The sequence below is a fragment of the Hydra vulgaris genome, chromosome 04 (genome assembly GCF_038396675.1).
Source record: "Hydra vulgaris chromosome 04, alternate assembly HydraT2T_AEP".
NCBI classification, from domain to species: Eukaryota; Metazoa; Cnidaria; class Hydrozoa; order Anthoathecata; family Hydridae; genus Hydra; species Hydra vulgaris.
The window spans coordinates 31299797-31322453 of record NC_088923.1 but is presented as its reverse complement, the minus strand read 5'-3'; the positions used below and the strand labels follow the sequence as shown (position 1 = coordinate 31322453).

The window sequence follows — 22657 nt, the reverse complement described above, 5'->3', positions numbered from 1 at the left end:
AAAGATGTTTTTTGGATTTTGGATGAAATAGAGTCCATTTAGTTTTTTCTATGTTAATTGATAACTTATTAGACTTAAACCATTTTGAAATTTTAATTAGCTCTATGTTCATGTCATTAAATATTGTTATGATATTATTGCTAGACGAAAAAAGTTTGTGTCATCAGCAAACATTACTGTTTTTAAATTTGAGGCATTATAAAGATCATTGATATAAATGAGAAAAAGAAGTGGTCCTAGTATAGACCCTTGGGGTACACCACATGTTATATCTAGTAAATTTGTCTTAGAGGATACATCAATTTGCACATACTGTTTACGATTGCTTAAATAGCTCTTAAGAAATTTTAGAAAATTACCACAGATTCCATAATTTTCTAGTTTTTTAATAAGAATCTCATGATTTATCGTATCGAAGACTTTTGATAGATCTATGAACACTGCAAGAGTAAATTGTGATTTTTCAAACGAATCTGCAATATTTCTAGTCAGATGAAGCACTGCGTGTTCAGTGGAATTATGTTTTTTAAACCCATACTGGGTTGTACTTAGTATTTTATTTTTAGAAAGATGATCATAAATTTTATTGTAAAGGATCCTTTCATAAATCTTTGAAAAACCAGAAAGTACAGATTGGACGATAATTAGTTATATTTGATAATTCCCCCTCTTTAAATATTGGTGTAACTTTGGCTATCTTTAGTTGATCAGGAAATATACCTTGTTTAATTGAACAACTAAAGACCTGAAAGAGTATAGTTTTTATGATCTCGTAAGAACTGATTATAACGTTACCATTTATTTGATCTGGGCCTATCGATTTATTGATTTTTAGCATTTTGTAAGCACATTCAAACTCTTTAATCGAAAGTTCAAAGTTATTAAGTATAGAAATTATCGGAAGATTAAGATCATTAATTGTGTTAGTTATAATTGGAATATTTTTTTCTAAATTTGGACCAATTGTTACAAAAAAATTATTTATTTGATTTGCTATATCTTTAGGATTATATAAGAAATCATCATTGTTTTTAATAAATTTTGGTAAGTTGCATGTTTTAATTTTTTGATTGCCAGTAATTTCATTTAAAACTCGCCATGTGCGTTTAGCATTATTCTTAAACTTCTCTAATAAGTTTGAATAGTAATTTTTTTTTAAGTTTTTTTTTTGACTTTCAAAAAGCTTTACATAATTTTTATAAATTTCCTTATTTTTATCTGTTTTTGACTTTAAATACTTTATATACAATTTTTGTTTAACTTTGGAAGATTTCCTGAGTTCTTTAGTAATCCATGGTGACTTTAAGCTTTTTTTGTTTAAGTTAACTTTGTATTGTGGAAAGTTTGCATCATAAACTTCATAGAATGTTCTAAAGAATGAGTTATAAACCACATTTGCTTCCGACGAAAAATTTATATGTTTCCAATGTAGTAATGATAGTTGTTCATTAAATGATGCAATATTTACTTCACTGAAACAGCGTTTTAGGATAACTTGTTTTTTTGTTTGTAATTGTTCAATATCAGTATTTATTGAAAAGAAGATAGGAAAATGATCTGAAACATCATTTTTAATTAACCCTTTTTAAGAGATTCATTAAAAGTGTCTGTTGTCATAATATTATCTATTAAAGATACTGACTTTAAAGTTACTCTTGTTGGTTTATTAATAAGCGGAATTGCACAAGTTGGCAATGTTGGAATTAAATTATCGCTCCTTAAAATATAGTTATTTCTACCTCTTTGTAAATTTTTTTTTTTTTTTTTTTTTTTTTAGATTATTCACCTCCCTAAGGCCCGAGAGGGGCCGCTACAGTCGAGGAGGCTACTCATTTTCTTTTTGTGTTTTTATTTTATTTGTTTTTTTTTAGTTGTTATTCGTGGTGCATCCCTCTCTCAACTCTTAAACTCCGAAACACGAACCTTGCCGAGCAAGGCCGCTGCGCGGAGAAACTAAGTTGAGCGCGGTACTTCCAGGGACGTGGTGGGAGTCGAACTCCGAACCTCTCGCTTACAAAGCGAGCGCTCTTACCACTACACCCCTACCGCATACAAGTTAGGAAAATCTAAGTTACGAAAAGAAACGGGTGATAGGTGGGTCTTGCATTTATACATAAAACAAAGAATATTAAAAACATTTAACTCATATATATTGAGTGCTACCCCAAGTAATGTTTGCAATGTTAATATGGCAACGAATTAGCGAATAATATAATTGAATTAAGGTATGTTTATCAAGAACGTTTCTTATTTTGTATAAAATGCCTATACTCTTTGAAATTTTGTTGCACAAGTTGGCAATGTGGCTTTTCCAATTAAGATTTTCATCGATATATACACCTAAAAATCTTGTCACTAAAACTCTTTTAATAGTTACGTTATCGATAATAAGAAATAATAAGTTGCTAGGCAGCTGGTGCTTATTACCATAAGGATGAAAAATAATTCATTTAGTTTTACCAATATTTAATGATAGTTTGATTAATCTAAACCATTCGGAAATTTTGGTTAGTTCAATGATCATGTTGCTAAAAAGTGTAAAAATGTTTTTATGAGAAAGAAATAAGTTAGAATCATCAGCAAACATAATTGTCATTAGGTTAGAAGCTTTTTGTAGATCCTTAATATATATTAGAAATAGGAGGGGTCCTTATATGTGTCCTTGAGGAACTCCACATGAAATATTTAACAATTTAGATGATACGTTATCATCCGCATAAACAAATTGTTTTCAATTATTTAGGTAACTTTTTAGCCAAATTAATACATTTCCAGTAATTCCATGCCACTCCAACTTTTTAAAAAGAATTTTGTGATCAATAGTATCAAAAGCTTTCGCAAAGTCAATGAAAACACCTAAAGTAAATTGAGAGTTTTCAAATGAGTCAGATATATTTCTTGTAAATTGTAGAATGACATGTTCAGTAGAATTTTTTTTTGGGAATCAATATTGATTGCTGTATAACAAATTGTTTATAGTATGATGATTATAAATTTTACTGCACAAAATTATTTCTAAAACTTTAGAGAATACAGAGAGTAGTGAAATTGGACAATAGTTACTTATATTCTCAATGTCACCACCTTTTAATATTGGTATGACTTTTGCTAATTTTGGAGCTTGTGGAAAAATTCCCTGTTTAATTGATATTGAAAAAATCTTAAAGATTTTTTCAATATCAATTAAACAGGGAATTTTTCAAATAATTTTGCCGTTAAATACCATCAGGGCCTACTGCTTTGTTAGATTTTAACATTTTAAAGGCAATTTCAAACTCTTCAAAAGATAATTCAAAAGAGTTCAAGTAAGAGTTTAGAGGGAAATGTCACGGAGAAAACTGTCCGTCGGAGTAGATTGTCTTACATTGGAGTAAGTTGTCTGCTTTGAATAATGTGAAATTTTATCAAACAAAATAGTTTAAATAAGATTGCGGACGTTTTGAAGTAAGACCAATTAGGTCAGCGCAAGAAAGTATCACTCAGAATACGATCAAAGTCCAATGACAAAAATACGTAATTATGCGTGTATTATTTAAATTAAGTTATGCAAATTTTATTTAAATTATTCCATCATTATAAAGCTTGTTATTGACAGCGTGCTCGTAAGCTAAAAAATAATAAAATTATAGTTTTAAAATTAAAAAAAGTTTTAAATGGATATAGAAATGACAAGGTATATGTTAATTCTAAAGTTTAATAAGCCGTTGTAAGGATTTTTCCAGTTTGTATAAGTTTTTTATTCTTATTGTCAATAAGCGTGACTTACACAAAAAATTGCACTTATTGTCGATATTATTGACATAAATGATTATTGACAATAATCAATCAATTGATTGATTATTGACAATAATCAATCAATTGATTGATTATTGACAATAATCAATCAATCATTTATTTTACTTTATAAAATAAAATTAATACAAAGCTAGGATCAGTCACACACAGTTATGTAACTGACAAAAACGTGACGACCTACAAATATTATCCGTAAATTTGTAAAAGTATATAAACTTATTAGTAAATTAATAATAGTAATAAAATTAATAATGATAATACAGTAATAATAATTGTAATAATAATAGTAGTAATAAAAATAATAATTTTAATAATAACATTAGTAATTTGCAACAGTAGCAGTAATAAAAATAATAATGTCAATTATAGAGATAATAATACTTTACAATAACAATATGTGGCATAGAAGTGGTCATTTGAGGAAGTACTATAAATAATACCATATAAGCAATACCTACATTTATTTAAGACACACACATACAATATATTTATATATATATATATGTGTGTGTGTGTGTCTGTGTGTGTGTGTGTGTGTGTGTGTGTGTGTGTGTATATATATGTATATGTATATATATGTGTATGTATATATGTGTATATATATGTATGTGTGTATGTGTATATATATATATATATATATATATATGTATTTGCATATATATATATATATATATATATATATATATATATATATATATATATATATATATATATATATATATTGTATATATATGTGTATATATAAATATATATATATATATATATATATATATATATATATATATATATATATATATATATATATATATATATATATATATAAACACATATACACATATATACATATACCCACATTTATATATACAGATACATACATACATACATACATATACATACACACATATATATATATATATACAAACATACACACAATACATACATATACATAATCACACATATGCATTAATGCAAATAAACACATATAAAAAAATAAGTAAACACATTATACATATACACATACATACACACAATGCACACTCAGGTTCATACAAATATATACATATATGGAACAGAAGGGTAAGGAGTGGTAGAAGAGATAACTGATAATAGGTTTAAAATAAGGGAAAACTAAAAGCTGTTATAATTTAGAAAAATAGACAGAATTAATTGAAGATATAAGATAGTGAAAATGCTGTGTTAGAATTTTATTGAGTATTTTTATGAAGGATAAATTTTTTGATATTGGCAATGAAAGCATTTCTAGTAATGTTTGGAAGATTTATTTTTATTGAAAGTGGCAGAGAGTTCCAAGAGTGAATTGATTGGTATTTAGTTGATTGAATACCATATTTGCTAGTTTTTTTGAAGGTAGCTAGTTTATAACAAGATATTGACCTAAGTTTGTAATTATGGATATCACTTGTGAATTTAAAATAGTTGTTGTAAGCAATAGGCATGGTATTAATGATATCCCACACAAAAACACAGTTTAATAAGAAGATGAGTTCATCTAACTTCAAGATATTTGATAAACTATACAATAAGTCTGGATTAAAATTACTTGGCTGGAAATGAACTATTCGTATAGATTTATTTTGAAGTTTTATAAGATTTTTAAGATGAGTAGATGAAATTTGGCAGCCATACCTTAGGTGGGAATTAAATATAGCATGCCAAATATTTATCAATGTTTCGTAGTTGACAAAATGCCTTATTTTGGAAAGCATTCTATTAGCTCGACTTAGTTTGGAAGATATTGCTTTTACTTGTCGGTGAAACAATAGACTTTCATTTAATATAATGCCTATATTATTTGATCTTATTTATGGTATTAATTTTTTTAACGCTTATTCTGAAATTAAGTTTTTTTGTAATTTTGTTGCTTTGAGATTTAAAGATAACTATTTCAGACTTGGTATAATTTTGTTTGATCGTAGCCATTGTACCAAACATGCAAGGTCATGATTAAGATTTTTATTTAGTTTTTTAAGAGATTTACTAACAATAAGAAGATTGGTATCATCAGCGAAATGATATGTTTTGGAGAATTTTACACATGTGTGCAGATCGTTTATATAAACGAGGAAGAGTAGAGGACCTAAGATTGAACCTTGTGGAACACCAATACATGTAAACCTAGTATTGGAGGAAGTGTTTCCAATGCTTACAAACTGAGAGCGCATATACAGGTACGACTTGAACCATTTGAGAGCAACTCCTCTGACACCATAATGATTTAATTTAGTCAGCAAAATCTCATGATCAACAGTATCAAACGCCTTCTGCAAATCAACAAACACTCCAGCCGCAAACTATTTTTGATCCAGAGCTTCACGTATTGTCACAGTTATATCAATGAGTGCTTGATTTGTACAGTGCTTTTTGCGGAAGCCAAATTGAAGGCTATAGAAACTATTAGATTGATTTAAAAAGTTTTCTAGTCTGTTAAACATGAATCTTTCAATTAGTTGGCCAATATTTGAAAGTAAAGATATAGGTTGATAGTTACAATGATCTAGTTTGGATCCACTTTTAAAAATAGGTACAACTTCACGAATCTTTATTTTTTTGTACAGCTTTTTTGTCGTCCTTGTACAATAATTGAATGTGTATGTACGTATGCATGTGTGGGTATATGTATGGGTACATGTATAATGTGTGTGTATATGTGTATGTATGTGTGTTGTGTGTATATGTATGTATGTGCGTATGTATACGTTTATATGCGTATGTGTGTGTGTATAAATATATATATATATATATATATATATATATATATATATATATATATATATATATATATATATATATATATATATATATATATATATATATATATATATATATATATATATATGTTTGTATGTGAGTATGTGTATAGATGTATGTGTGTTTATGTGTATATATATAAGCGTATGTGTGACATGTATGTATGTATGTATGTGTGCGTGCATAAGTATAGATATATTTAAATATACCATTGTTATTATTATCATTGTTATTATTGCTATTACCTTTATTTTTATTAATATCGTCATTTTTTATTAATATCATTTTTTTTATTAATATCATTTTTTTTATTAATATCATTTTTTTTATTAATACCATTATTTTTATTGTTATTAATACCATTTTTATTATGATAGTTATTATTAATGTTATTATTATTGTTAACGTTATGATTTTTATAGTTGTTATTATTTTACTCTTATGTTATTATTCATTATTATTAGGTGTTTACAAATCATTAGTAATTATACTATTTGTAAACATCCTTGAATTGTAAAATCATGTAATTCAGAATATATTGATTAATTGATTAATATAAATAAAATAAATAGTAGTAATTTATTATTTATTATTATTAGTAGGTTAATCAATAATAACAATTATAATAATAATATTATAATAATCATATTATTTTAGTAGTATTATAATAATATTATAATAATAATATTAATTATTGATTACAATAATGTTGTTATCAATTTTTATCATTACGTTATTAGTTCAGATGTATCAGATTACGATGATTCAGACATATCAAATAATGAGGCAAAAGATGATTTAAGTCTTCAGGGTGATTTGTTTAACTTTTTTTTTTTTTTGAATATTTAATTTTTACTTATATCAAAAACATTCAAAGTAATTATGGTTTTGACTTATGCAAATTCAAATTTTAGATAAAGAAACGGTTTGTATTTACAATTCTGTCGAAGAAGCTGAACACTATCTTCTATCTGTTAATGAACCAACAAAAATTTCAAGTTTGCAAGATTTTTAGTTATTATTTGCTCTACAATATTTTCTTTGCATTTATTTTGAAATTAATAAGATCTTCACATTTCAGGTAAAAGTGATATCTACATATGTGATTCAGTTAAAGAAGCCAATCAGTGTCTTCATAACTATGAGATAGATAATACTGTTCGCTTTGCTGCTTTTTCAACTCCAAAGGATTTTGGTAGTACAGGTAAAAAGTTTTGGAACAATGTAAACTAAATGAAAGTTCAGAGTTACTTTATTTAAGTTGTGATATACACTTTGCAATAATCAGTTATTCAAATTTATGGAGTTTTTTGTCTCTACTGTGTTTACAGCTTATGATTATATCTATACAGTTTAAATAATAAACAGTTCATACAGCGTTGCCACCGAATCAGGGAGTTTAGGGAAAGTCAAGGGAATTTAGATATAATCAGGGAAAATATAGGGAAAAGCTTGATTTCGTTTAAAATCAGGGAAAGTCAGGGAATTTTTTAATTTTGTATTAATATTCTTTTTTTAGGTTACTATTTTAAAAATCATATCGCTCAAAAGATTGTTCAAATATATTATTATTTAATCATTATGAAAAAAATTTAAGTTTTATTCTAAAAAAAACTTAGTTATTAGTTTTGGTCTTTAGCATCGTTTACACTTTTAACAGAAAATATCAGGAAATCTCTAAATGGTTCTAAATATTTGGTTTGGAACAGCAATCTAAATCATGCTGAATACAAATACTTTGACTCAAATTTTGGGCCACCCAAAAAATTTACTTGAGTACAACCACATCTTTGGCAACAATCAATTGCATAAATCTGACAAAACTGTGTGTGGATGGCCTAAAAGTAAAATGGTGACCTCTTGATATTATTAAAAAGCAGTGTGAGCAACAAGAATTTCCTAAACTTCCTAAAACTAAAAGTTGCAACCTCATGTAATCCAATATGCTTTTAAAACTGGTTTTCAATCAGGGAGGTCAATGAAAGCTTCGAATGACTTTTGAATGACAGACTAAACTGTGTATTGATGATATAAAAGTAAACTGTTAACCTTTTCATCTTATTAAAAAGCAGTTGAGCAACTCTTAGACAGACACCCTATTGATTCCATTTCTCTTTAAATATTTGTTTTCAACTGCTTAAAGCTTAATGAGTTTAATATTATATAAATACATTTTTGAATAACTTTTGTTTCATTTTTTAGATATATTTTCACACAAGCACAAAGTGTTATGGGAAACATCCCCAGAATTTTTTAATACGCCTTACGTTGTTTTGTCATCAAAAAGGTTTGATTGTCATCATGGCGTTGATCGGAATTCTAATGCTAAGCAAAAGTATATCGATGCAAAAGAAAATCAAAAAGTAACAATTAAATAGTCTTATTTATTATTGTAACAAATGTTCTTTAATTTCACTTAAAATTCTTTAAATTAAATAGAACAAAAGTAGATGTTTATGTTTATTATACTACTACTACTAATAATAATAGTAATAATAATAATAATAACAACAATAATAATAATAATAATATGATATTATTATTGTTATTATTATTACAGAAGTTTGATCATTGGTACAGAGGTGAATATGTGATTATTCAAGACACTAAGAAGTTTGAATGTCCTGCAAAAGTTAACATGAAAGAGATTGTATATTTTACTAGTTTAAAGGTATTTTACAAAACCGTAATTTTTTTTTTTAGTCACATTTTTAATGAATCTATCGTTATTAGAAAAATTATAACAATAAAAAGAATGATCAATTCTGTCATTTTATTTTCAGGTTGTCAACATGACAAATTATTACAAAAACCAAGTATCAAGAGATATTCGAAATTCTTTGATGAAGCATAATACTTTTGTATTTTGTAGAAAAATTAAAGTTGAAATAGAGTGCCTATTATGTCACCGAAATCATCCACTTGGAAAAGTAATTGCTTTGCGCTTTGATACTATATTGCAAACTGTGTTAATCATTAATTCTTCTTTTTATTATTATTATTACTATATTTTTGAAACATATTTTTCATATTGTAATGCTAGTAGTAATGCTAAGCATGATTTTTATACATGTACAAAGTTACAACTAATTTTATATTATTTGTGCGTAATAATATGTACCTTTCATATCTTGCTACTGTTTTATTAATTGATGTAGTAGTACGAATGCAGATAAGTAGTTACATTTTGTGTTACTCAATACTATTTTTAGAGTGAACTCCTGTCTCAGAAAATTGACCATCGATTGTCAACAAAGATTTCTGAATTTGTGAAACAAGGCGTTTCAAATGTATGTGAGATGAAGAGGCTTTTAAAAATTATGGTTAGTGATATGTTTGGAAAAAAAGATTTGCCTCCTTCTAACAACAGAAGGTTCTATCCAAGAAATAATATCATTCGTACACACATAGTCATTGAACGTCAAAAGCTTAGGTAATTTTTTTATTTAATTTTTAGTACTTTTAGATGTTTCATATTATCAAAAAGTTTTTTGATTTATTAATTTTTCAGATTCTCAAACATTGATCAAGATTGTTTAGAAAACAAAATAAATGAGTGGAAGGTTTCTGACGCCACTGTTAAAATACATTACCATCCAAAAAGAAGTCATAGTAAGGATGAGCTGTTGTTTGTTTATCAAGCTGGTTGGCAAAAAAAACTTCTAAATAAATATGGTAATGAAATGGTGTTTTTAGATGCAACATATAAGACCACTAGATATTCATTACCATTGTTTTTCTTAGTTGTTAAAACTAATGTTGATTTTCAAATAGTTGCAACATTTGTATCTGAAAGTGAAACTTTTGATACAATAAAAAAAGCACTTAATGTCATCAAATCTTGGAATCTTGATTTTCAACCTTTATACTGCATGACTGACTATTGTAATGAGGAGATTTGGAACGTGCTTTGGAATCTGTTTTTTTTGGTGTGTTTTTCCAATTTGTATTTATTTATTTAATTTTTAAGTTATTAACTTCTTTAAAGGAATCATTTTTTATATTTCATGCGATTTAAGTTCATAATCATTTTAAATAAAATTTTGTTCTCTTATTAGGGTGTGAAGTATTCATCTGCGATTTTCATAGAGAACAGGCATGGGATCGTTGGATAAAAAAAACTTCCAATGGTTGTTTTAGTAAAAAAGAAGATATTTTAAAATTGTTAAGATGTATAGCTTGGTCAAGATCTTGTGAAGAAGAAGTAGATGCTATAAAAGCGTTAGAGCTTTCTGACTTTTGGTGTCAAGATGGTTTTTCTAAATTAAAACATTATGTTGAAATGTATTGGATGCCTATAAAAAAGGTATTTATTATTAAACATGAGTTTAAATAATTAAACCTTTATTTGAGAATACATTTTGTGGCAATCATTTGGTTTGGTTTGTATTATTTTAAGGTGAGGTATGTAAAAGTAGGATTTCTTTCTTATTGTTTAGAGATGGATCTGGTGGTATAGGCAAAATCGTCTTCTAATTAATTGCAACACAAACAATGGTGTTGAAAGACAAAATGAGTCATTTAAGTATTGCTATTTAAAGAAATATAGCAACTCTTCTTTGACAGGCATGTTAACTTTATTAATTGAAGAATTCTTCACTGATAAGCTAGAAAGGTTAGTTTAAAAGAAAAGTTAAGTCATTGAACTGATGTTTGAAAGGGACTATTGTCAATTTAAAAGTTCACAGTAATGATATATATATAATCTTTTTATTTTTAAAAGAAAAGTTAAGTCATTGAACTGATGTTTGAAAGGGACTATTGTCAATTTAAAAGTTCACAGTAATGATATTAATATAATCTTTTTATTTTTATAAAGTTTTATCTATTCAATTTAGCTACACTGATGCCAACTTCAAAATGGATGCAAGATACAGGAGATATGGCTGTTGGGTGTCAAAATATTTATTTAATCGCCCTCGTAGTTTAGTTAAGCACTGCTTGTTGCGAAAATCTACTGCTGATTATATGGATTTGAACACAGTTGTAATGATGAAACATGGTATCTTTACTGTATCTAGTACCATTGATTCTTCTACAAAATACTTTGTGCATTTTGGTGATGAAAATATTATGCCAAAATGTACTTGTTATGATTGGATATCAACAGGCTATCCCTGCAAACATTTTTTTGCTATATTCAAAAAGTATCCTGCTTGGTCATGGAATACATTATCAAAACTTTATGTAAATTCTCCATTCTTAAATTTAGATGAAGATAACTATGATATATTCCATGAAAAAAAACCTTTTAATTTTTCAAAGTCACTTTCACCTTTAAAAGAGTCATCTTTGTCTTTAAAAAAAAAAACAACTATAGAAGATCAGAATGACATATGTAAAAAACATGTTCCCATTTATTCTGGTGTCGATGTTAGGGAGATGCTTAATACTTATTTATATATACTTACTATATACTTAATATTAAGAACTTATCATTTGAATTTGAGGCAAACTCTGATGAACTAGTGATGTTACATAAAACTCTTTCCACTCTAATAGACAAACTAAACAAAGGAAGAGTAAGAGAATCTGGGATTCCTGTCACTCAAACAAATAATAAATTAAGCAAAAAACATATTTCTATTCCTGTACGGAAACCAATAAAAGCTCAAACTTAGCGTGTTGGATCACAAAAAGAAAAAACATCAAATGCTTCTAAAGTGTTTATAGTAGCAGAGAGTTACTTAGTTGACTCGATTGAACATAAAATTGTTGATGAGCCTGTAAACAAAGAAAGGTTTGTTGTTGACCATGAGATAGTTATTTCACATAACAATGATGAACATTTAGTAGAAAAACTAGTTTTACTTCCTCAGACAAAACTCTCATCAGATGATATGAATGATATTACAACCCATCAGATGTTGTCAGACAATGTCATCCATTCGGTACAAAAAATGATAACTGGTGTTTCTGGTCTGCAGGATCCAGTTTTGGGGCAAAATTTGTCATTTTGTGTGGTAAAGGGCTCCTTTGTACAGGTATTACATGATGGTGATGTACACTGGCTGACAATAAGCACTTTTGGGTGCTCTGAAGGTGAGGTATTTCTGTTAGACAGCATGTTTAAGGGCAAAATAAAGAATTATGTTGTCAGACAAATTTGTGCAATAATGCAGTGCACCAAAAACAGTTTGAAAGTACGAGTCTTACCTGTGCAACAACAAACAAATGGTGTAGACTGTGGTTTGTTTGCATTGGCGTTTGCACAGCACATTGCTTGTACCGGCTCAAATCCACACTACATTTCATTTGAAAATGATGAAATGAGAAATCATTTATTTAAAAGTGTTATAGAAAACCACTTAAATGAGTTTCCAAAGACTGGAAAATTGACTAGATTTTGCAAAGAAAAAGAATTTAATTTTACTCTTTATTGCGTATGTCGGCAAATTTGGATGGCTTTTGATAAAGTTGTCAAAGATAAGTAAGTGAATTATTTAAATTATGTTTTAGCTTTTCAATCTAACTAGTTACACACACACACACACACACACACACACATACACACACACACACACACACGCACGCACTTATTACTTTTATTTTATTTACACACATTACTTTTATTCACATTTTTTTGACTGTTTTTTATGTGTTAATACATTTAGGCATATTGTGCAATGTGGAAAATGTGAATATTGGTTTCATCGTGTTTGTGAACGCATACCTGATTTTATTTTAGAATGTGAGAGTGTTGAATGGTTTTGTTCGCAATGCACAATAACTTTACCATGTAGTACTTTAACTTAAAAGAGATTTTGACTTTAACATTTATAATCCTTTTTTATGTAGTTTTAGTACTTTTTTTTTTTTTTTAGTACTACTTAGTTTTACTTTAGTTTTTTTTTTTTTTTTTTTTTTTTTTTTATGGTAGGCAAAAAGTGTATGATTGATAAAAAATCTTATTTAAATAGTTTTTCATTTTCTAATTTTCTAATATATAGTCTTAAAGGAATACATGATTTTTGAAGGATAGCAATGCCTAAAAAGTTGTGTTACCTAAATAAGGTTTATTTTAGTCAAGAGTCCCTTAAGTAAGATGGTCTGGTTAAGTAAGTAAGATGATCTGGTTAAGTAAAGGCATGTTCAAGAACAAGATCAATTTTTTCAAACTAAATGGTTCTTTTTCAACTCTGAAAGTGGTGTTGTTGTATTTCAATTTATTTATTTTTACCGTAAACACTTTTAGTTTCAGTCTAAGTATAAATTTTAGTATTTGTAATAAGTATTTATTATTAATTACATTTCAATGAATATATATTTTTTTAATATATAATAATTTTTTTAAACATAACAATTTTCCTTTTTTTTTTAGTTGCGTTTGTCATTGCTTTATTAGTTATACTGTTGAAACATGGTTTTAATTTAGTAAATTTATATGATGTGAAATTTACTCTATTAATCATCAGATAACAGTTAGGGAGAATTTTGGAATTCTACATAATTAAGGTAAAAATGATTATGTTTACTGGTATTACCATTAGTTGCCGATGGTAACATTACAAAACTAGTTTTTATGGTTGATTGTGTTTCAGCTCTTTAGTTTTATACTGTAACATTGATGACAAATATATAACAAAAACAACATGTTGTTTTTGTGATAGTCATTATCAATAAAAGCTTTTATTACGATTGTAAATCTTAATTATATGTTTTTTTAGCACTTATCATATTTCGTTATATCACAAATAATTATGACAACGTAAAAAATATTTAAGGATTTACTTTTAATTCATGATATAATTTTTCAAATTGCTCAACTCCAATTGTCTCTCTAGTTTAAATATTTTAATAAATGAAATCCCTTGAGTTCAAGTATTTTGTTGTAAAGTGTAATTATAGTTAATGATTGTTTTAAAGGTAACGATCGATTTGAGTTACTTGTAAATAATTGTATATGTATATAGACGTATTTGTATATAATGTAAAGACATAATTGTAAATATCAAGAGAATTAGTATATAAATTATGTTGAATTACGTTAAGAGAGAGGCGTTTTACGCTTGACTTATAAAGTTCTTTTTGATGTGAAACAAAAAGCTATTTCGGCTAAAATGTCGACTAAAGTTGATTTAAAGTTAATTCCGGAGTTAAGTGGAAACGATCAACAATCAGTCGCAGAATGGCTGGAAAAAGTTGAACTGGTATGTAAACTACAGACGTGCTGAGCCGAGGTTGTTTGAAGATCAAACGCAACCAAATTGTTACGAATGTTAACTCCCCATTCATTTTGCAAGAGATAGTCATCTGCGAAGAAATAGTAATCGAAATAAGTCGGTTCGAAGACGGGAGACAAGCAATGTTTTGTCTTACTCGTGTCAAGAGAAAGGACACATCAAGAATGTGTCCAAAAAACGTGCCGAGGGAGAAGTTGTTTGCGCCAGTTCTCTCCCTAAACAATCAATAATGGCGTTACCTACTATACGGTTGAACATTAATGGCGTTTCTCGGAATGTGTTAATCGACTCAGAATGTACCTGCTGCATCATTTATAAATAATGTGCGCCAAAAATTACGAAGAAAATACTTAGCGTGGTAACTGTTAATTGACAACAACAACAGTACGAAGAACGTTAGCCGAACTAGAATTGTCACACCTAATGAAAATGAAGTTTTTGTGGAAGCACTTGTAGTTGACTTCAAACCACTTTGTTATTGTTTTTGATGGGTATGGAATAGTGGCTTTTGGTGGAGTATCAATATCCGCAACTCGTGATGTTTGTTTTATGGGAAGAAACGAATCATGTTTACTTGGACTAAAAGGTGATATTTCAAAAGATGTCAGTAATACGAATATAATATCTCGGGATTTCGCAGCTTTGTTTAAGAAACAAAATCGAGAATGGATAATTGCGTGGAAATGGAACAATAATTCTCAACCTGAAACTCTAGTGAATAAGATTGCTGAATACACTATCCCTGTTGGCATAAAACACAATTACGAAAAAGAAATTGAAGGGTGGATAGAGAAAAAATGGCTTCAAAAGTACGATTTAAAGAAACACGGTCCAATAAAGGGTTTGGTTCCTCTCATGGCAGTGGTGCAGCAAAACAAAGGAAAAGTGCGACCATTAGACTTCAGGGAGCTGAACACGTTTATTGAAGCATTCACTGCGAACACAGATGCGTGTGCTGACAAACTTCAAGACTAGAGACGGTTTGGAAAAAATATTTCAATAATTGATTTATCTTCAACTTATATGCAACTAAAAATCGATGAGAAACTCTGGACTTACCAAAATGTTGTGTTCCGTGGACAAAGTTTTGTTTAACACGTTTGGGATTCGAACTAAACGTTGCGCCAGTCATAGCGAAAGCGGTATTAGACAAAGTGCTATCGCAAGGTGAAACAATCTGGAAAGGAACGTCATCATACATTAATGATATTTTTGTTGAAGACATAGTACCTGTTTGTCGCGTACTTGATCATTTGGAAATCTTTGGGCTTAATTGTAAGCCGGTGGTCCGCGTATCCGATGGAGCAAGAGTTCTTGGTTTACAAGTCAGAATGGAAAACAAAAAGTTATGTTGGAGAAGAGATAACGATTTTTGTGAAATTCCGAATTCGTTAACAAGACGTAATATCTTTTTTTTGTGCGGAAGAATGACAGGAAATCTTCCAGTTTGTGGTTGGTTGCGTGTAGCGTTGTCGTATGTTAAAAGAACAGCAAACGCCCTGACAAAAACGTCAGGCAACAAATTGGGTAGATGCTAGTTCAATCGTACTAGACGTGGTTGTCGAGTTTAATGGCAATATAATCAAAGACGCAGGTCGGTTAAGAAAACATACACAGCGCATATAAACATGTCCAAACTTGATACAGTGATTAAAGGATTAAATATGGGCCTTAACTCGAAAATGGAAGTTTTGCATATCTGCACCGATTCGAAAGCGGTGTTCCATTTAGTTACCGACACACTCGCAGAAAAATCTGGATTGAGGACAAACGCATCAAACGAAATGCTGTTAAGGAGAATACTCAAGAATATTGCAAATATAATGGAAGAAAAAAATGTGTCTTGATGTTTGATATTTAAAAAAAAAAAAAAATTTGTGCAGAGAAAATTAAGCGTGAATTTGTGTATTTTCAGATCTAATCGTGGTTCAATCCCCATAGCCCATTTAACGTAAGAGATCAACTTGAGGATCTCGAATCAGGGCCTATGGATAAATTTAATCATTGACTGATTAAATTTATCCATAGACATTAATTGATTGACTCGTGACTGTTCTGAAAACATTGGTACATCAATACAGACATATGTGTACTGTTTATATTGTCATGCTTTTTTTTTTTTTGTGGTTGCTAATTATTTTTACTATTGTTGCATTTTGCATTTGTTGCTATTATTCAAGTGATTTCATTTTTTTTTTGTCTTATCATAGTATTTATTTACATCCTTTTATTATATTTTATTTTCTATCACCTTTCTTAGAAGGAATAAATGAGATAACACAACGTTTAATGATCAGAATCTGATCATTAAATGTTGTGTTATTTTAATTATTCATTATCTCTCATGTCAGCTCATTCACTTTTTCCTTTTTTGTTATTAGTCTAGTTTTTTTTAATATTTAATATTCTCCGTTTTAATAGGATTATTTTTTATCAAAAACAGTACATCAAAAACAGTACACCAACTCAAAGTAGATATTAGGCTTGTCGCTTCGGAATTTAACCTGGCCGATGCCCTTACTAGAGTGTCTAATAGTTGGTTAAAATTGGTTGATAAACCTTCTGAAATGGCAGCAAGTGGTATTATTAGTACTTCGCTATCCTCCAAAGAAATCGAGCACGTTCATAGATCTACAGGACATAATGGCGTGAAGAAAACATTGTACTTCGTTCGTAAAATCGACCCGTCAGTGGAAGAAGTATTACTGAAAAGAATACATACTGAAAATTATAAAATTTTTATACCTACTTTATTAATCCTTAAAAAAAAAGTTTTGGCACTCCTATTGCGTAAATGCATACCATATGCGCTGCCTTTTTGGCACCCTAAGTGGTAGAAACAACCTTTACAGCTTAACTTACTTGAAACTTACTACTGACCTCATTTCATTTTTTAATCTTTTATATTTGTCCCATTCAATATTTTTTTTGTCCATTTTAATGAGTAGTTCTAAATAAATGGGATAAATGACCAGGTCTACTAAATCGTTCTTTTTACCAAAAGTACATAATAGTGCAAGAGTTAATGGTCATCAAACTGTTTTCAATATATAAGTTAAGCAACTTTATGAAATTAAAAAGAGCATTTCACGAGAACTGCCCTATTCATTAAGGTACTCCTCTTAATGAATAGGACAATTTTAATTAACTCCCCCTTAGGTCACACAAAAGCTTCATTTATTCAGTTTAAAAAAAAGTGCAAACAACTTCGCCAGTTATAGGCCACATTTTTATAAGAAATACCCATTGCAGAAATTAATTGAAGTATATATCACATATATACTTTAGTTATTTTTAATATAAATTTTAGATCAATAAAAGCTCTTTCAATTTAAGCAAGGATTATTGTAACTATCGCAACATCAAATTACATATAATGCAGGTAATAAAGATTTCACCAAATACTGACTTGTATTTTATATCAAATACTAGCAAATGTCTTAACCATTTATTGGCCAATGATCCGTAAATGGGAAACACGTCGAACAGAATAATAGAGCATTGAAAATTTATTTATTTTAATGCAATTATTTAGATATAAAACAAAACTAAAAAATAAATCAATATAATTTATTCAGTTTAACTCATTGTATGCTAAGTGCAGGTAATGAACCCCGAAAAAAAGTTAAAAAAACTTATTGCTAAATACCATCATTTTCTTCAATATCTTGATAATTTTCAATATCTTCAATATTTTAATTCTTCAATAGAGGTTGATTATTGCAAATTTGATATCTCAGCTAACTTCTTTTTATAGTTCACAGTTTTCCTTTATTTTTCTTTTAATACCTTTTGTTATTCAACTTTTCTCTTTTCACAAGCTACTTTTGTAGCTGTCTTTTCACAAGCTACTTTTGCAGCTGTCTTCAAGCTTCGTGTTGTAAGACTGTAATGTGAAAAAAAAACAACTGTAAAACAGAATTTTTGAGTTAATCTTCTTTTGTTTAATTTGTAGTGAAGGATAAGTGAAAATATTGGAGTCTTTGTCTAATAGACTAGATGAACCATTAAATGGGAATGAAAACTTGAGTTCTATTGATGTGTTGTGAGAGGCTATTTTTTATTATTCAAAAGAATTCAAAAAAATACTTACAATTTAAAACCATGAAGCACCAATGAACTATTAAACGAATCTTTTTTAACTAATGTTGATTTATTAACCTTTACTTCCTCAAAACTTACATTTGTATTAATATCCACAGTATTGTCTCGAATAGAAAAATCAATTGAATCATCTTTTACTCCAGGTTGAGTTCTTGCATTGTTGTGATGTCATATTGATACGCTTTAGAAAATAAACCAAATAACTTAGAATGTGAAACTTTATCCCCTGTAGTTTTATTCATCATTGTTTGATAGACATCAGAATGCATATTTTTTAGTGGCTTTAAAACTGTGCTGACCAAAGGCTGCAACCAGTTGTGGATGTGAACTGGAAGTTTTACACCTCATGTCTTTCTAGAATTAAAATCAGTGGCCTTGCAGAACAAATATTTGAAAATAAATATTTTTTCAAACCGTAACTTAACAAAACCTTGTTTAGTCCAGCAAGAAACACTCAATGTTGCTCCTTCACTATTATGAGGTGGTATGACCAGCTGCATTTATACAAGCTATATTAGTAATGGTTTCTTTGTTGCCACTTGTTTGACTCTGAATATATTTTGATCCTTTTACTTACAACAACACATTTTGATGTATGATCTAGTTGTGATCCTGTTTCATCCATATTCCAAATACATATTAGTTTATTAAATAAGTTCTCATTTTGTATCAGTCTCTCCAAATATGTGAAGTATTTTGAAATTTTCCCCCTGTCTATACATAATTTTGGCAAAGAATATATTGGCTCTGGACAACGAAGACTTGCACAACCATGACTCTCTTTAAGTAGTTGCTACCAGTTTTTTTTTTTTTGCTAACTTAGCAGCATAATTAATAAATGTTATTTTCAAAAACCAATTCCTATTTGGGTACAATTGCCAGCATAATACTTTTTTCAAGATCACCTTTAATTGGCTTTTTCCCTGGTTATGCTCTTATTTTAGATTTTCAATAGATAGTGGCCTGCATAGTTAAACGTGGAACTTTTTTATATTCCTTTTTGCTGAGACATACCATTTATTACCAGTTTCATATTAGAATCTGAATTGTCTTCAGCATGCATTTTTTTAATTATACTTGAAGTTGGTTTAATGATAACATTTGACTTTGGATTTTTCAGTATGTTTTAACTTTTTTGTTTTTTCGTATTTAATACTATTTTCAACTAAAAAAAAATAGTAATTATAGAAACAAGTCTACAAACATATGTAAATAAAATAAATCAAAAAATATATATTGATTACTTTTTTTTTACCTTTAACGCGACATTCAAATTTTCATTCAGTATGTATAATATAATATAAATTCAGTATGTATGTATAGTTTCATTCAGTATGTATAATCAAGTTAATTTAAGTAAAATTTGGATGTTGCTTACCAGTTAACAACCTTAATTTAACTTTTTTCACACAAGTTATGTGTCAAATTTTATCACACTTAGTTATTTATTATGTCACATGAATTTTAACTAAGTTGAGATAATCTTATTACGTTTACGACGGAAGAACTTTTGTAAACAGCTATTTTTAAAGCGTTTCGACATTCGCATAATTTAAAAATAAAACTTTCGCATGATTAGTATAAATTAAGTGCGGACTTTGATCGTATTCTGAATGATACTTTCTTGCGCTGACCGACGAATTAAGAAAGTACTTAAAGAGTTTTTAGAGAAAAAGAGGTTTTATTTTGTATAATTTAAGTTACTATTAGAAATACTGTCACCATAGTTCTTATTCGTAGGAGTGTTATTATTATTAGTTCCTGAATTTAGTTATTATAATTATTATTATTATTTAATAATAATATTTACTACAATAATAATATTGTAATAACTAATTTAATTAGTTTTAGATGGAACTAGAGATGATAGCTCCTTTCAAAAGTGATATACTGCATTAAAATAAAACATACTAGTATTTAGTAATATTGACGTTATGGCAAATATGACGTTTTTTTTCCCCGCACTTCAACCCTTTGTAACTCTCTCCCATCTTCCTGTTTTCCTGACTCATACAACCTTTAACTTGTTTAAGTCAATCGTTTCCTTGCTCTATAGCTCTATTTTTTTCCAGTAACTCCTAAATTAATTGTGGCTGCTTACAGCCTTGTTGGGAGTGAATCAGAATAAAATAAAATAAAACTTAGTATATGAAATATATAATCATTATATATTTCATATACATATATATTATATATAAGTTTTTTTTACATATATATTTTTTTTACATATACATTTTATATATATATATATATATATATATATATATATATATATATATATATATATATATATATATATATATATATATATATATATATATATATATATATATATATACTGTAGCATATGTATGCATCAAATTGTTACTGTATTTTTGTTACATTAATTATGAATATTCAGATTTTTCATAATTCATAAATATAAATTTTCGGAAAGAAAAATAAAAAACAAAAAATAATGAATGAAAAGACTGCTGCCCCATTCCAAACTCTTAGTCTATGTAGTAGCACTCTGCTGCAAGTCAGGCTATTTGTCAGTCGATGTATGTACTGAAGCCCCCGGCAGCAGGCTATTTCAGTGTGATGTCAGTGTGCTCATCTAGAGTTTACAAAATTTATTATATATTTTATGAGGCAAGGTGAATTAATCCAAATTAGTAAAAAAATTGACAAACTAAATTTGCTTTACCGAATTGAATATTTTAATACTAGTTGTTGAGCAAGAGGTCATAAATTAAAAATGTATAAGGAGTCAATAACACAATCAGACAAAAATTTTTCACTAATAGAGTTGTAAATGACTGAATGTACTAACACAAGAAATCATAGTCTCCAAACGTAAATTGATTTAAAAACAACATTTATAAATACAAATCTCAGATCTTATGTATTGTTTTTAATCCTTGTTAACTTTTTTGGTTGTTATAAACTGAAATTCAATGTAATTTCAGTTTTAACTCTTATGATTTACAGCGCCATTTCTATAAATTCTATAATAAAGTATCTATTAATAATTTTGATTATATAAAATTTTAATATATAATTACTACTAGTAGTACTAATTGTAGTATTATTGTATTTTGATAAAGACATGAGTCATATCATAGTAGTATTATAATGTTATTCTTTTTTTATTTTTGTATCTATATGTATCTGTATGAGTTACATTTTTAGTTGTGAGTGTCATAAAGTTTCATATCAGATTTAAAATCAAGTAATCATTTTTATTGTACTACAAGTGAGATAATTGTTTGATTTTACAAGTTGTAGTCAGTTTATGATAAATAAGCTAGAAATTTAGGTTAAATAGTAGTATTAGCTTAAAGAGTAGTATTAGTTTAAAATGTAGCATTAGCTTAAAAAGTAGTACTAGCTTAAAGAGTAGCGCTATTTTAAAGCGTTATTGTTCTTCTTCTTCTTTATATTTATACTTATTTTGTCTATAATTTTATTTTATTTTTTTTATTTATGGTTGGAGTTTGAAGAAGTTTTTTGTTATAAGGTTTCAAAGAATTGAAGTTTTTGATTTGTTTTTAATATTAAATAATTATATTTAAAAAAATGATTCTTTTTTATTCCTTTATTTCATTGATTTTAACTTTGCCATTATTTTATTTTAGTTTGCCTACTGTTGAAATATGGTTTTAATTTAGTAAACTTCCATGAATTTAATTTTACTTTATTAATCATTAACCAACAGCTAAGGAAAAATTGAATTCAACTCAATAAAGGTAGGATTAGTTTTTTAGGTAACATTGCAAAATATGATTTAACTGTAGTTAGATAATATCTTATTTGTACCATTA

At 27.8% G+C, this 22657-nt stretch overlaps 1 protein-coding gene and 1 long non-coding RNA gene across 2 annotated transcripts; one reads left to right on the top strand and one right to left on the bottom strand.

The window, feature by feature from the left end:
* Positions 1–3665: 3665 nt before the first annotated feature.
* Positions 3666–12994, top strand: LOC136079345 (uncharacterized). Its single transcript, XM_065795078.1, has 12 exons — positions 3666–3673; positions 7305–7375; positions 7479–7562; positions 7646–7768; positions 8767–8927; positions 9125–9235; positions 9348–9494; positions 9777–9997; positions 10076–10239; positions 10623–10870; positions 11004–11179; positions 11403–12994. Exons 1-12 carry the CDS (start codon positions 3666–3668, stop codon positions 12031–12033), a joined length of 2145 nt encoding a protein of 714 aa, XP_065651150.1. The 3' UTR covers positions 12034–12994.
* A 5309-nt stretch (positions 12995–18303) lies between these two features.
* LOC136079751 (uncharacterized) lies at positions 18304–20457 on the bottom strand. Its single transcript, XR_010638177.1, has 2 exons — positions 20107–20457; positions 18304–20016 (listed from the first exon to the last, which is right to left on the bottom strand). It is a non-coding gene; the product is annotated as an uncharacterized LOC136079751 (long non-coding RNA).
* Between the last annotated feature and the right edge of the window lie 2200 nt (positions 20458–22657).

Excerpts from the sequence above, each read along its gene's own strand:
- LOC136079345 (XM_065795078.1), top strand. Across the intron at positions 7,563-7,645 it reads TGAACCAACAAAAATTTCAA|GTAAAAGTGATATCTACATA; the intron begins GTTTGCAAGATT and ends TTCACATTTCAG. Across the intron at positions 11,180-11,402 it reads TTCACTGATAAGCTAGAAAG|CTACACTGATGCCAACTTCA; the intron begins GTTAGTTTAAAA and ends TATTCAATTTAG.